Raw genomic sequence first — 16405 nt, forward strand, 5'->3', positions numbered from 1 at the left:
GATTTTTTAAAGGTGGGGGCTGGTGGCCAGGAGAGCCAACCACGTGATCAGAGGGCGAGCGCCTCCAGGTCTACTCCTGACCTCCAGCGAGGGGAGGGAGACTGGGGGCCAGAGCTCTTACCCGTGGCCAATGACTTGATCATGCTGATGCAATAATGAAGCCACCATGAAACCCGAAAGGATGGGGTTCAGGGAGCTTCTCGGGTGGTGCACCCGTGGAGATTTGGGGAGCGCATGCCCTTCCCCCACACCTTGCCCCGGGCACCTCTTCCATCTGGCTGTTCCTGAGTTACATCCTTTCATAAGCCAGTGATCTAGTGAGTGAAATGTTCCTCTGAGTTCTGAGAGCCACTCTAGCAAATTAACGGAAGCTTCTGCCAGTCGGTCAGAAGCCCGGGTCACAGCCTGGACCTGGGACTGGCACCTGAATTTGGGAGAGGGGCGTGGCTTGGAGGACCGTGGGGTCTGACGCCACTTCCAGGTAGACAGTGTCACACTGGGCTGGCTTGCAGGACACCCGGCTGGTGTCGCAGAACTGATGGCTCGGTGGTGTGGGGACCCTCCCCCCCCCGGCAACACACACATCCAGGAATTGCTGAGCCAAACTTTCAAATGATTTGCATACATTATTTCACTGAATCATTAAAACAGCCCTGTGGGCTTGGTTTGGTTAACCTAATGTGGTCCTGAGCCCCGTTCCTTCATGAGACTAAGATAAGGCTTTGGCCAACTGGACCACGAAGATGATGGGGAGCCGGGTGTGGAGTGTGCCGGGCTCAGACGGGGGGCCCCAGGAAGAGCCCCACTGAGTTTGTGCCCTAACCCAGGTGCACTGAGACCAAAGGTGTGACCGGGGGACGGCACAGGACGGAGCAGAGCGACACGCGATGCTCACGAGAGGGATCTCCCTGGGCAGGGGGGGCGGGGTGCAGACTGTGAACTGGCACCTGGATGACAAGGTAGCGCTGGGGGTCCCGCGCCATCTTGGTGAACTCGATGATCAGCTCACGGAACTTCGGGCGACTGTCAGCATCGATCATCCAGCCTGGGGAGAAAAGCACAGCACAGTTAGCACCCTGAGAGAAATGATAAGGATGGCGTCACGGAAGGAAAGCATTTAGGGTGAGATTCCTTTAGACAAATAAACGAGGAAGGGACCAATTCTCTGTGACAGACTTTTCAGCCCTGGCAAACTAGCACTGACCACTGTTTAAAGACCACAATATATTTGAGTCAAAATGGCAAGAAAATGCTCTCATTTTCTACGCCTCCTCTTCCGGGGGCCAGCATCCTGGTGGCATCACCGTAAGTGACCCAGAAGCCTAATGACATGACACGCATCGCTGGCTGTGAACTGTCGCGGCGGTAGGGCGTCCGGACTCAGTCACCGTCCACACTTGACATTCAGCCTCACCCGTGTTCACTCGGCAGCCCGGTCAGCTGGAAAGCAGACCCAGCTTAGGGAAATTTAGGGAGTTTTCTTTAGGAACCTCGGGGTTTGGGGGCGCCACACCCTGCTGCTTTCGTTGTGGTACGTGCTTGGCCATGACAGGTGCGCCCGGGGGGCGCTCGGTGCCCTCCCGGGGGAGGCTGCGTCTCTCGGTTGTGCCAATGCGTGTGGTGGCACAATGACCCAAGTCTGGACTAAACACTCTGGAGGAACAGCTGTCACCTGGAAACCCTCACAATCTGGGGGGTCCGTCTTTATCTTCTATCCGCAGGATGTCAAGCCAGTTTAGGCCAGAGAGCTTTGTGACTTCAGACCGAGCGTGTCACCTCGCAGGACCCCTGCTTCCTCAACCCAAAGCAAGGACGTTAAAACCGAAGATCTCTGTGCTCTCAAGTTCAGAAAGGCTCACTATTTACACGAACTTGGCCCCATCCGCTCCCTGTGCTGCCTTCTTGGGCGAATGCCCGTCACACGTGTCATGGCACCTTCGAGCCCACGGAACTGGCGATCCGATGACCCTGTGGCATCACAATCGAGCCACACGCTCTTGTGTGGATGAAAACGTTTACTTGCTGCACTGCGGGAGACCGCACCTAAATCCACCCGCCGTTGAAGGTTTAAGCCAAAGCAGAAGCGCTGATTCTGTAAACCTCACGTGGTTCCTCATTGTTAGGCATTTGAAAACACTCGGTCTCTTGGGTAACAGATTCCAAAATGCTCGGGTAACAGATTCCAAAGTGTGGGGCTGCTTTTTCCACTGAGCAGCTCAGCGGGAGAATATTTTGGTGTCATGGTGCATGAAGGATATTTTTTTCTTTTTAAAGGCACTGTTCTCAAATATTTTTATTTTATTTTATTTGGGGGGAGGTAAGTAGGTTTATTTAATTTCTTTTTCAGTGGAGGTGCTGGGGATTGAACCCGGGACCTGGTGCACGCCAAGGGTCCCACGCGCTCCACCACTTGAGCTGTCCCCCCCTCCCCTAGAGGACTTTGATTTCAATTGCTTGTCGCCATAGTGGGCAAAAGTCAGCTCGCAGCGCTCAGTGAGCCAGTGTGGGAGGGCACTGAGGGTGTGCCTGGCCACAGACGCACAGCGTGTCCTCGGGGAGGGGAGGCCCGGGTGGTCTGGCTATCGTGCAGGGGGGTGGGTGGGGTGCGCGGCCACTCACACTTGACCATGATCATGTACACGTCGATGGTGCAGATGGGCGGCTGCGGGAGGCGCTCCCCTTTCTCCAGGACGGTGGAGATCTCACTGGCCGGGATGCCGTCATATGGCTTGGACCCGAAGGTCATCAGCTCCCAGACGGTGACTCCTGTAAGGGGAAGACGCCTGTGAGTCAATGACAATCATGGCGCCTCGTCTTAGTCATCAGTGTTGACACGCTCTTTCTAATGTTGAAAAGCCAACGTTTCTGTGGCCTTGGGCACTGTGCTCAACGGCTGAACACCTCAGTTTACCTCTCTGTAAAGTGGGATAATGACAGCATCTGTATCTCAGAGGCTGGCTGTGAGCCTCAAACAAGACAGCATGACTGAAACGCTCACGAAGGGGCAAAACCCACAAAGGGACCAGCAAGACCTCCCAGGCAGGGCCACTGCCTTCCCGCTTTTGTGCTTCTGTACAATGGCTTGCTTCTGGGAAAACGAAACTTACCCCTAAAATTCCATGGGTTCCTGAAAGCTCACTCCTGATTGGTCTATTTCTAACACCTAATTTGCATTTACCCCTAAAATTCCACTGGTTCCCCAAAGCTCGCTCCTGATTGGTCCATTTCTAACACCTCATTTGCATACGATGAGGACTTAATCAAAACCTAAAACCCTATAAATGCCTGTGTAAACCCACAGACCGGGTCCAGAGCTTGGAGTGTTAACTCCTCTGGGCCCGCCGGCGTAATAAGCCTGAGTTCTCCAACCCTCCGAGTGTCGCTTGGTCTCTGGACAGGATTCAAGTTGCTGTCACACTCAGACAAGGCCAGATAAACAGCAAGTGGCCAGAAAACGGTAAACTTCAACAGTAACAGCCCAGACACCACCACCACTCTGGTGACACACGGATCCTGGTCTGTGGAGCAGGGTTACACACTCAGACATCTGCTCCAAATGACCTACTAGCTACGTTAGAAACTGGGTTTTTAAAGGTTAACAATTTTTTAAACAATTGGAGATTAAAAAACCCCTGTGTTCCTTTTAATAAATATAAACCCCCCATACTGTTAATTTCAAAACCAATCATCATGATTAAAAAAAATCAAAGCGGTAGTAATTTGAGAACTGGTGTTTTTTTCAGACTGTCCTTAAGTTCTGAGGGTCTTTCCATCTCCACGCCTACCTCGATCGAATTCTCTGGTCCAGAAACACACATGCCACGGGGAGTGTGTCCCCACCTGGACAGCAAAGGAGCCCTGGGTGCCACTAGCGATGACCACAGAGGGCCGGAGCCGGGTCCTCAGACTGCGCAGGGAGGGATCAGATGCAGGAACCCGGGGGCTCCCCGAACTCCAATTGGTTTAGCGACCCAGTTTCTTTAGAGCTAGCCTCTTAATATTTATCATCACAGACCTGCATGGGTTTTCCAGAGGCCATTGCAAAACAGAGTGACCCAAATTAATATGCAGAGTGCAAGGTCGGAAAATGAAGAAAAGCAGTGGTCCGGGGACAAGAAAATTAATTCTTCCGTCCTTCCCACCACACAGTCAATACGGACTTGAAAGAATGAAAATCTCATTTCCCGACCTATGAAGTCAACGAATTCTCATCGAGCTAGGCTTAAACATTCCATTTAAGGATGCATAATGACTTCCTGCGGGAAGGCAAGCTTTTCAGGTTTTGGAACAAAAGGTGGAAAAAGGCCGTGTGTGTACCTGGTTGAGGGTTGTGAGCGGGACTGGGAGGTGATGTGAATTCTCTCTTTTCAGCTCTTAAGTGGGACACAGGGATCCCCTCATTGTCTAAAATATTTTTCCTTGAGTGGAAACCAGGGAGCGGAGTAACAGGATATGTTTTTTAAACTAAAAGTTCAGCTTCACATTGTTAACAATTCCGGGGTGCTGCCAGGGAGGGCAGATTATAACTGTTACCGAGTCCAAGCTGGTTCTGCTCGCCCCATGACAGGCCAGTAAATCAGGAGACGAGGTGCTGGGCAAGGAAGAGCGACTTTTTTCGGAAAGCCGGCAGACCGAGAGGATGGCAGACTGAGGTCTTAGAGAACCATCCTGCTCCAGTCAGAATACAGGCTCCTTTTATATAAAAAAAGCCAGGGGTGGGGGCATGGTTGGTTGTTGCAAATTTCTTGCTGCAGGAATCCTTTGTTCTTGCAGCTGTGCAGGTGGGTCAGGTCATGATGCCCCTGCAAACCTCCCACAAAACAAAGGTTACTTTCTATTCTACAACTTGTTGTCTTTATATAAGTGCAGAAGAGCTGACATCCTTACAGGTCAGAGCCCCAAGAACAGGCTCTCCTGTACATTTCAGGCTAAAGGCAACATTCTTTTACAAAAGGTGCAGAGCTGGCAAGTCTGAGCCTAGAAAACAGGGCACAGGGTTAAAGCTAAAAGAGCAGATGTAATACAGAGTCAGATTTGTTCTCCTCTATTACGTAACCAAGGATGGCACAATTTCCACTGAGATGAAAAACACACACGCTCCTGGTGATGCTGACTTTCTGACGCCGGCGGTAATCATTCGAAGGGGTTTAAGTCGCTGAGTCTGACAGTTCCATTTACTGGACAAACATGGACGAAGTGTGGACTGCGAGTGGGCACACAGGACAAGGCGGGGGGACGCAGCCAGGCGGTGGGGATGTGGGGAGGCCAGACCATCCCTGGTCCTCCTGATCACGGTGAGGAGTTCAGGTTTCAGGCGGAACACAGGTGGAAAACCGAAGAAGGTGTTAAGCAGCAAAGTGACAGTCTGATCTAGTTTGAAAATGGAGAGCAGATCGGAGTGCACAGCAAGCTGAGAGAACGCCCAGGAGGGGTCCCTGCTTGGTGTCACCGAGGGAGGGGGCGGCTTGGGCTGGTGTGGTGACCATGGAGACGGCTCGGGGCAGGACCTCCAGTGGGAAACACGGCATTTCTTTCCCTCCCTTGGGGGGAGGAGATAGATCTTGCAAATGACCGAAAATAAGGAGGTACTGGAGTAGCTTTATCTCCTGATCTATGTTGTTAACTGCAGGCAGCTCAGCTCACTCCCACGTATATACACAAATTCATTTACTCATTCACTAAAGTCTGCATCTTTGTAAAGCTTACATTCTAGCAGAAGAGACAAAGATCCACAAATTTTTTTAAAATGCATATGGGAAGTGAATAATGCTTTGGAAAAAAAAGCGCTAAACGGACACTATCCTGAGTGACTTTGCTTTTGTGACCTGACCAAATTCCTCCTGGAAATTCCTTTCAACTGCACATTTTTATGGGGGTGGGGTGACTCCCTGCTTCTCCTCCATTGACTTAAAAGCTGGGACAGGCTGTTAATCCACAGATTAACGCGGATCAGGTGTTTGGCAAGCTTTCTGCATATTTGGGGTGGCATGGGGGGACCGATGGTGGCAACACAGCGGGCAGCGCCTGGCACGCGGTCAGTGGATGTGCTGGGGCCGCTTTCCCGAAAGGTGAGCCCCCTGCAGGCTCGGAGGCCAGAACATGAAAGGCGTGTTTGAGGAGAGAGCCCTTAAGGGGCGGGAGCACAGGGCTGGGGCGGGGGGGACATGGAGGGACAAAGAGAATCAGGTCCCTGTGAGCTGGCCCTCTCCTGTATTTTCCCGCAGATGCGGCCTCACAGCGCATCCCTGCCAAGCCCTCTGTGACACACAGGCTGCACACAGCACACGAACCAACAGCCACGGGGTTATCAGTCACCCATAAAGCCACACTTCTCGCTTGTCATCTGCCTTTCCTTCACTTCACACTCAAGCCAAGAGGTCACGATGGGTTTGATGTCGCGGGTCCAGGCAGTGCCTCAGTGCAAGCTCCATCGCTCCCATCGCCCTCTCTCCTAACAAGCTCACTGACACCTCCAGTGACATTCGGCACGGCAGTCAGCCCCAGTTTCCTCTCTCCCATTTTCTAGGAGAACAGACAAGGCAGTGGTGACGGTGCCACTGATGGTCACTGCCCGCGGTGATGGAGCGGGCCCTGTAAAACCGGCCACAGCACGAGCCAACGGAGCCTTGGCCCCATCCACCAGCCTCAGGGGCTCGACTCACCGTAGCTCCAGACGTCACTCTGGTGGGTGTAAATTCGGTGCAAAATCGATTCCAAAGCCATCCACTTGATGGGCACCTGGGGATGGCGAGAGAGAAACAGTAATAAGACAACTTTTTAGCTTCTCTCTGTTGAAAAGACAATACATCACACTGGGGCAAATTACCAGTGGCAAATCCAGGGCCACCCCAACCCCGACCCCCGGCCCCAGGGCTCCTGCCCAGCGGGAGGAGAGCGTTCAGTCGGGCAGAGAGCAGGTCCGTTCGGCCCCAGATCTGGGGGGCCCCGGCCGGGCCCTGTGTTTGTGGGTGTCTGAGCGAAACTGAAGGGGGGCAGCTGACCCGGCGAGTCTGGAAGGCCCAAGAGGAGGCTGGCGCCCCTCACTTCAGGGAGAGCCCCCCCCGGAGAACCCACAGGGGAGAGCTCATGCCCCTTGGGAGCTCCGGGGACAACTCGGGGGCTCTCTGTGCTGCTCTCAAGGCCCGTAACCGTGGCACATGGTCACCAAGAGATGCAGCTGGAATCGTCACCACTGCCTTTGGCTTCTCGATGTGTTGGGAAGACCTTGTTCACTTTCCCAGCAAACCTGGCTCCCCAGGCAGCTCTGGCTGGGCTGCCCGAAGGGCCTGGCTGGACCCGGGGGTGGGTGGCAGCCGCTGTGCCCTCACCCAGGTCGTCCCGAGAGCGACCCCGCTCGGCGGGCCTGCCCCACCCCGACCCCCGCTGGCTCCTTACTTTGCCCCCTTCCGCGTGGTACTCCTTCTCCTCGGCGCCGAGCAGCTTGGCCAGCCCGAAGTCCGTGATCTTGACGTGCTGCGGGGTCTTCACCAGTACGTTCCTGGCCGCCAGGTCCCGGTGCACCAAGCGCCGGTCTTCCAGGTAGTTCATGCCCTGAAAGGCAGGGGCCCGCGCAGTGAGGGCGCGCGGTGCTTGGCGGGGCCCGGGGGAGCGCGGGCGGGGATCGAGCGGCGGGCGGGGCGAGTCACCGCGGGAGCCCCGTGCAGGGCTCAGGGTCGCCTGCGCAGCAGCCTTGGAGCCCCTCCCCGCCGGGAAGGCGCTGGACCGCTCTGGGACGTCCCTTGACGGACACAGCAAGTTGCACCTTGAGACGACAGTGACTCTGCTCCACGGATGAAAAGGTGGAGTCATGAAGCATCACTAGCTGCCGACTTACTAACTTATCTCGGTCCAGTTACTCAGGTTTCAAACTCAGATGAAGCCAGTGGAAGAGGCCGGGCTGAGACCTGGCTCTGGACCACGTGCCACCGCCCGGCCTCGCCTTCCTTGCACCAGCGCCTCTGGGGCGCCGCCCTCCCCGGCCTCAGGGCTGGGAGCCCCATCTTCCACACCTACCTGGACTATCTCATTGGATTCAGTACCAGGGAAGGTTCTGTCCTGTTTTATTTTCTCTCTCTTTTTATTTGAAGTCATGTGGATATCGAATTTGCTTTACAAAGTGCCACTCCCCACCCCTCCCCGATTCTGCTGTAGTTAGAATCAAGGCTGCAAGAGGAAGAAAGAATATTGGAGAAGCAGCCAGCACAGTGCCCGCGACACGTCGTGAATTCTCCGACGTGCAGTTGTCCCTTGGTACCCGTGAGGTCAGTTCCCGGGCCCCCTCCCCTTCCCACCCAAAGGTGCAGAAGTTCAAGTCCTTTATATAAAACAGCATGGAATTTGTAGAAACCTTCACACACCCTCTTGCGTATTTAAAGTCATCTCTAGATGACTTGTGACACCTAACACGACGTGCATGGCTGTCAACACCATGTCAGCGCTACGTAAACAGTTGCCCGTGCCCAGCTTTGTTTTTTTGGAGCTTTCTGGAATTTTTCTGCTCCCAAAATATGTTTGATCCGTGGTTGGTTGATTCTGCAAGGCTGACCGCGTGACCCCTCAACTCCAGCCCTTGTCCACAGCCTTCTTGGCATCTTTGTCACCTGCCCCTCCTCCCCGGACAGGCGGGGGTGACCTCCCACCCCCACTCCTGGCTTGATGCCTGTTCTCGGTGAGCCAAGCTCCCTGGGGTCCTCCGGGAGCCCTAACCTTCTGGCTTGAGTGTGGCAGCCCTCACCTGTGGGCAGGGCCAGACCCGCGGGCAGGAGGAGAGGAGGGTCCAGTTCTGCACACGCCGTGTTGTCAGTACCACATTCTCTGCACCTGCTCACAACGGTCGCTTCCTCGCTCCAGCCAGGAGGGTGGGCCCCCTTTCCAGGACACTCCCGAACTCTCCAGCAGAGCGAGCATCACAGAAATGCTCACTAAAGTGCACGGAATGGGAACGGACCGGTTCAAACAGCTCTGCCTTCGTCTGCAGCCGTCTGCAGCTCCACTTTAGTGCAAACACAGGGAGCATGTGCAGATAAGAACAGATCCCACGTTTTCTGGCAAGTTCTTTGCTTCCTTATGCACAGATATTTAGGTAAAAGATATTAATGAACTTGTCGTATTGTAGGGAACTTGACAAATTTTCTTCCTAGAGCCCCAAACTAGCCATCATAGGGAAACAGGATCTTATAAAGGAACTACCAGGGATTAGTCAATTTTTGAGGCCTTGAATTGAGGCAGGAAGCCCCATAAAAAGACAGGCAGGACCCCCAGGCAGGGCCACTGCTCTCCTGCCCGCACCATCCAGTTCCCTGTCCCAGCCGCTCTCTCTCACTTTTTGCCTCTGAAACGGCTTACTTGCCCCTAAAATTCTATTGGTTCCCTGAGCTCACTTCTGACTGGTTATTTCCGTCACTCCTGATTGGGTATTACTCTTACTTCTGATTGGTCCACTTCCCTAACTTCTGATTGGTCAACTTGTAGTGCCTCATTTGCATGGGGCTCACTCCTGATTGGTTATTTCTCTCCCTCCTGATTGGTCCATTTCTACAAAGCTTGTTCCTGGTTGGTCAACTTCTGCTGTACTTTATTTGCATATGATGTTGCAAAGTGTAAAACTGGCAGCATATAAAAGGCCTGTGTAAACCTACAAAGGGGGTCCAGAGCTTTAAGTGTTAGCTACTCTGGTCCTGCTGGCCTAATAAACCTCAGTTCTCCAACCCTCCCAGTGTTTCTTGGTCTCTTGCCCAGATCCAGGTTGCTGTCACAACTAAGCTGTAACACGTTTTTCTGCACCATTTCGTTTTTCTTTTCTTGGGGAAAAAATGAAAATGCCCGCTTGTATTATCTAGAAAGCTCTTGAATGTTTAAGATGTTGTTTGATGTATGTTTTTTTCTTGGGGGGGGGCCGGATTAGGCCTATTTGTTTATTTTTGATGGGGGGATTGGGGATGGAACCCAGGACCTGACGCATGCTGAGCACACACTCCACCACTGAGTGATACCTGCCCCCCTGTTGTTTGACTTAAATGTTCCCTTTCCTAAACTGTCTCAGGTGCCGGGACATAAGCCTGAGGGGCTCCTGTCCACTCTGGAGGGAGCTAGCAGGTGTCCCCCTGGAATACCACTTCCAAATTAGGAACTGTTATTTAGGGATGGAGTGTGGGGAGGGGGAGGGAAGCCGTGCTGAGGAGACACTTCCCAGCAAAGCAGGACCTCCTACCGCCTTGTCACCTCTAACAGATGGCACCGCACACTTCTGCCCCACTTCCCCCCACCGCTCAGGTCTTTAAAGGACCAGAGTGACTGCAATAAATCATGACATTTTCTCAGAACACCAGTCGTCAGGGGAGGCTGGGAAAAGGGCGCTAAGTGCACTTTCCATACTCCGGAGCACACAGCTAATCCGCAGAGGGGATTCCATCAGAGGTAACTCGGGGGCGAGATTTCGACTCCTCTGAACTTTGATAAAATTTCCTTCACTGGGCTCTGCCCCGCATTACAGAGGCAGCTTGAAAGGCCAGCTCTGGGCCCAGTAGGGTTATATTTTAACCAGGCACCAAAGATAAGGGCCCTGACGTGGCTCACGAGCTCTCGGAATCCAAACAGACACCCACAGGAAGGAATACCCGTGTGAGCCTCGCGGGGCCTCTGGGAAACTCATTTCCCCGAATCTGCTCGGAGAGCCTCACTTTGATTTAGCGGAATGGATTTGTTTTGTTGGTTAGGATCTGAGAGCCGGGGTGGGTGTTGCAACACTGAGGTTAAAAAGGGATTTGATGAGCCACTCCTGGGTCCTGGGTGCATGCTGGGCTTGGAAGACTTTCCTGGAACAGCATCCTCGGAAGAAGAAAGGCCTGGGGTGGGCTTGACACGTGTGGACTATCTTCCCAGGCAACGCTGGGGCGGAGCCCGGACTGAGGGGCAGGAGTGAGCCGCATTTCTGGTCTAGTTTTCAGCCACCAAGTGCAGAAGCCAGAGGACCGTTGACTTGGTGAGGATGCAAAGGCAGAAAGTAGGGGAGGAGGGTAGGCAGGGGGGCTCGGGAGACTGCAGGAAAGCCTGGCCTCCCCCCCACCGAATGCCTGCCCTCAGAAGAGGCAGGAACGAGTGAGACCGCCCTGTCCCACCCAGAGGCCGTGGGGCACCAGCACGGCTGGGCTCTCGGGCCTGCAGGTCCTCCTCTGACCCAGGTCAAGTGCGGGCAGAGAGCACAGGCCTGGGAGCAAGGATGCCCGGACTCAGATCCCGATTTTGCTCCCTGCTAGCCTGAGACCGTGGCAAGTTTCCGAAACACCCCAGGCCTCACCTTCCCCTTCTGTCTCACGGTTAGGAGCCTTGATCTGGAGCACAGGGAAGCTGGGGCTGGGGGGCAGCCCTGGGGCTGAGGGCCAGGCTCCTGGGCCCGGATGGGAGGTTGTGCACTTGAAGCTGCACAGAGCAGTCAGAGTCTCCCTCCCGATGGCCGAGCGAGGCTGACTGATGACAGCCCCTCCTCCAGCATAAACTTCATTCTCTCCCACCCTTGCTCGTCCATCGAGAGACCACGTTGCAATTTGCCAACATGGGATCCATGACATGGCACCTGGAACCAGCCCCAAGTGGCCGGGATGTCCTGTGACATCACGGGGCGTGGCCACGCCCTCCCCTCCCCTGGATGTGTCTTCCCTCAGCTGCTCATGTGCCCCGAGAGCTCGAATAACTGTGAGCAGTGCAAACACCTGGGGTTTGCCAAATGAATTTGGACCAAACCCAGTAGCCTGTGTATTTGAAAACCAGATCTCTTGAACTGAATGGTTTTTGAAGTCCATCCTTATTAAATTTTATGTTATAGACTGAACTGTGGATTGTTCCTCAGGGCCTCTCCTGCCCCATCCTGGCCACCTTCACATCTCACCAAGGATCTCACATCATCTCTCTGAACGCTCACTTCAGTTGAAGGTAAATCCAAAGTCCCACAGGCAGAGCAGTGGATTTAAACAGCAGATTAAAATTGTGAGTCATATTATACAGAGAACTATTCTAGAAAACTTTCAAGCCTAGGAAACGCAGCTCAGGCACTTTGGAAAACTCACACCTGACCGGGACCCCGGGCAGAGCTGAATTAGTCCTGCAAGCGGGCACTGCCAGATCTGTTTTTGTTTTTAGCTCACATTGTGGAAGACTGATTTTTGAGGGTCACAGAAAGTTCCAATTATGCAGAGACTTGTGGTCAGGCACATATGGGGGAAAAACCAAGGAATGAACATCGGGTGGGCACCGGGGCCCGAGGCAGGTGCTTCTCAAGGTCCTGAGTGGGGTCAGGCGGACAGACGGCAGAGCCCCACCTTCAGCCACGAAGACGAGGGGCAGAGAGACCACCTAACAAAAGCCAGAAGTGCGATCTGAATCCACGACACCATCCACCCAGTTCTGTATTGGGCACAACTTGCCATGGCTATGTGTCCCTCACATGGAAAGCCACTGTCGGTGACCCTTCTGCCTCAGATAATCAGGGGAGAGACTCAGGGAGAACTTCTGGGCTCAGAGGAGACCTCCAGGAATGATTCTACGTTCAGGGAAGCCTACGCAGGGCGAACTACCTCCCCACTGAAATCAGCCACTGTACGGGGCGGCACAGAGTCCCCCCAATTTTCACGTCTATCCAGAACCCCAGAACGTGACCTTATTCAGACATAGGGTTTAGATCTAATTAGTTAAAGATCTTCAGATGAAATTATCCTGGATGTAGGGGGTGGCTAGTGTCTTTCAAGAGAGAAGGTGATGAGGACTCAGACATGGGCAAGGAGGCCACGGGGAGACAGAAGCAGAGATGGGAGAGATGCAGCCAAAGCCAGGGAACGCGTAGACCATCAGGAATGGGAAGGGAGGCAGGAGTCTCCCCTGGAGTCTTCGGGGGGCGCTGGCCCTTCTGACACCCTGACTTCTGACTCCTGACCTGTTGTGGGAGCCACTAGGCTTGTGGCAAATTTTGGTGGCAGCCCCAGGAAACCGAGACAATCATGCAGAGAATCATGTCACCGCGGTGTCTGGGGCACATGGGCTCCACCAGGACCAGCATTTCACAATGGCACGTAACTGCTTGGTTCTGTGACCAGGTGACAGGCGGGGATCTGAGAAGGCACATCCCCAGTCCCTGGGCGCCGGGAGAAATGGACCCCGGCCGGCACCAGAGCAGCGCTGGGCTGTCTGTTATCCTGGGAGGCAGCCTGCCGCCTGGCCAGCCTGGCAGAGAGCCTCAGTTCTGGGAGGGGACCCTGCCTCACCCAGAGGAGCCCATCCTGGGGTGTCCTGGGCGGCCCCGGGCGAAGAGACACCCAAAAGACGTGTCTGTTTGTCTTACGAGTCACCTGCCACTTCTGCTGGGGGCTGTCCAGAGCGGGCTCGGGAGTAATTCTGCAGGGCGAGTCACGCTACCAACCTGGGGTGAGGGGCACGACCAGTGGCCTCCGCCTCCCTGGCGCCCACACGCCCCCTCAGCATCCCCCACCAGCCCCGGTGCCCGAGGGAGCTGACGGGGGTGCCCACAGATTCCTTACGTTCACCTGAGTGAAATATACACGCTGCCAGAAGGAAACAGAATTTAGCAAGTTGGGTTGCAAATAATGGATGCAGCGCTGGGGTCCAGAGGGAGAGGTCTGAGACGAAGAATGTCCGTATGAGCAGCTAATACCCAGCTCGTTGCTGTGGTCCTGTCCTCAGCTCACAGGTGGGGCCATGTCTGCACCCTCAGGCCCCCCCTCGCCCTGCATCTGGCTGTCACAGGGGGACGTGTAAGGAGCCCCAGAGAAGCACCTGTCCACCCCGGGCCGCAGCGCATCAAGCCTCAGAGCCAGCACCTGCCTGTCCACCCTGCCACTCTGTCACCCGACAGCCTCAGCCCGGTGTGCTGGCCAAGTCCCAACAGGGCGAGAGCCACATCCCCCTCCTTTGCCACACATCACCACGGAAAGAAAGCCAGGGAAATGAGAATGCTAACACCACACCGAGGGCACGCAATAAAAAGAAAATTGTGCGACTGTCGCTGAGTAATTATATTTTCAGTGTGCAGTGGGACAGGCACTGATCTAATGCAAAAGACAATCAATTCAGTTGGTCCCAAATGAAAGTGTACGCTGTGTCCGCGCACGCGCGCACACACACACACTCTTGGCAAACTCCCGGTTACCCCAGGATGCAGAACGTAACTGTTGATTTTGCCCCTTGGGGCTTTCCTCTGGGGCCGTCACTAATGATCGCGCCACCCCAGGAGACGAGTCCTGCTTCGAGGCCGTACCTGCCGCGCGCCCCTCCGACTCACCTTCGCGATCTGCACGCACCAGTTGAGCAAATGCTGGGACCCGATGTTGTCCTTGTGCTCGCGGACGTAGTCCAGGAGGCAGCCGAAGGGCATGAGCTGCGTGATGAGCTGCACCGTGGAGGTGAGGCAGATGCCCAGCAGGCGGCACACGTGAGGGTTGTCCACACTGGCCATCACGTAGGCTTCCTGCGTCAGAAGAGGAGACAGAGGGTCAGAGAGGCTCCCTGCGGTGGCCGACGGGGCGGCAGACACATCGTTTCCAGGGGAAACAGCAGAACGCGATTTTGAGTTTGGAAGCGTGTGCTTGTGGAGGACAAGGTGCACGTGGTGCAGGGGACAGGCACGCCGGGGCTCCCAGGTGATCTGTGGGTGACACCCTCTGGGTGGATGTTGGGGCCGCTTCACAGAGAGACCAAGGCAGCCTCGCCACCGGCAGAGTGTGGGTTGAAAACCACGTTTGGGCACTGCACAATCCTCACAAAGGACTCCACTTCAAGGTCAAAAATGCTAGCAGGGCCAGTGGGAATTTGCATTTGGCCCTGCACCCTGATGCCGAGGTGCCCACCAGCTCTGGAACCCTCGCCCCGGGCGCCGTGGGGGGCGAAGGTGACAGCTCCTGGAGGGACCACAGGGGCCTCTGCCACACGCAGCAGAGAAGCCTTTTCGGTGGCCTGGCTTCCAACTCTGCAATGGACAGAAGACATTAAACATCTACGGAGATGACAGACTCTGAGAGACGCCAGGATTCGTCTGAAAGGGTGGTCTGTGTGGCCCCTTCCTCAGTCTTGGGATGGGAGAACCATGCTGCTTGGCAAAACCCGCCCCCCGCCCCTGTCACCCCTGCAAACCCAGGGGCTGACACAGGCCCACGACTACAGACGTCATTCTGACCCTCCTGCCAGTCTCGGGTGGAGGAAACTGATTCCATCTTCAACCCCGCACACCACCGGGCCTCTCTTTTGTCCAACTGGGAATTAGGGAATCCTTTCTTTCAACCCATCAATTCCATCTCTTTCCCCTTAGGATTCAAAGGGTGGTGGCCAATTTATAGCCGATGCCAAAGGGATCACCGGGTCTCCAGGGGAAAAGTGCGGATGCTCCTTGGCCCGTCTCACCGCTGCGGGGTGGCTGGGGTGTGGGCTGTCTGTGCAGAAGCAGGTGCAGCCGGGGCCCGGAAAAGGCACCACAGGGCCCGGAGGTGACAGTGTGGACAGAGCAGACAGGTGGCGGGGCCGGGGGCGAGGGGCGCACGGACAGACTCCTGATCACAAATGTGACGATGCTGTTTCTGGCCTTAACCCTTCCCCTGGCCTTGCTGTTCCTGGGGAAGCTGTGCACCGCCTCTCCTCCCGCAGGCTTCTCTGGTCCTCCTGCTCAGGCCCTTGCCGGCCCACGGACGCCCTTCCACCTTCTCTTTCCCTGATGGACCCCAGATCTGGCATCTTGTAGTTCCTCGGGTAAGCAGACTTAGCATTGCCTGCAAACTTGTCAGCTGACTCCCTGGGCCCCTCCGGGTGCCACGTGAGACGCAGGGAGGTGGGGCTTACTTACTGCCTCAACTTCCCACACCTGCTCCCGCCGCCTCGGCCCGGGCGGGGAGCACTCTGGTCCAAGGGCCTGGACCTTCCCTTCTTTGGCCACTCCTGGGGTGTCCAACACACCTCTGGGCACGTAGAAACCTCAGAAACGTCACAGCTGAAATACACTGAAATCCCACAAAGCCAGAAATTCAAAGCAATCAGAGACCCTGCCTCTCTCTCTCTCACAGGAGAAATCCCCCAGCTCTGGTGTCTCTTGTCTGGATGCTTCCCCGAGTGCGGGTGGGCGGGCGGCCTCTCTCCTCTTCTGCGTTGGAATCATTGAAATTATTTAACATTTATGGGCGTTCAGGAAGCCCTGAGTCTTCAAGAAGGGCTATTTATAAAAAGTTAGGCCTGGAACAGCCTTGCAAGTGGTTTCCTCTGAAACCATTATTCATCTCAAGAGGAAACTGAGGCCCAGGGAACTGGAGGGAGATCACACTTCTGACACCGGGGTCTCCGCCCCTCCGGGCTCACCCCCCTCACCCGTGATGCCTTGCTGGGTGTTCTGGTGGCTGATGGGCCACCAGAGAGCTCT

General features: G+C 55.2%; 1 protein-coding gene across 1 annotated transcript in view; it reads right to left on the reverse strand.

Moving 5' to 3' along the window:
* The window catches only part of EGFR (epidermal growth factor receptor), a 181049-nt gene that overhangs the window by 8108 nt on the left and 156536 nt on the right, over positions 1-16405 (reverse strand). Inside the window, 5 exon segments of the mRNA XM_031445008.2 lie at positions 948-1045; positions 2620-2766; positions 6663-6738; positions 7396-7551; positions 14288-14473. Coding sequence (XP_031300868.2) covers positions 948-1045; positions 2620-2766; positions 6663-6738; positions 7396-7551; positions 14288-14473 — 663 coding nt within the window.

This window comes from Camelus dromedarius, chromosome 35, assembly GCF_036321535.1.
Source record: "Camelus dromedarius isolate mCamDro1 chromosome 35, mCamDro1.pat, whole genome shotgun sequence".
In the NCBI taxonomy this organism is placed as follows: Eukaryota; Metazoa; Chordata; class Mammalia; order Artiodactyla; family Camelidae; genus Camelus; species Camelus dromedarius.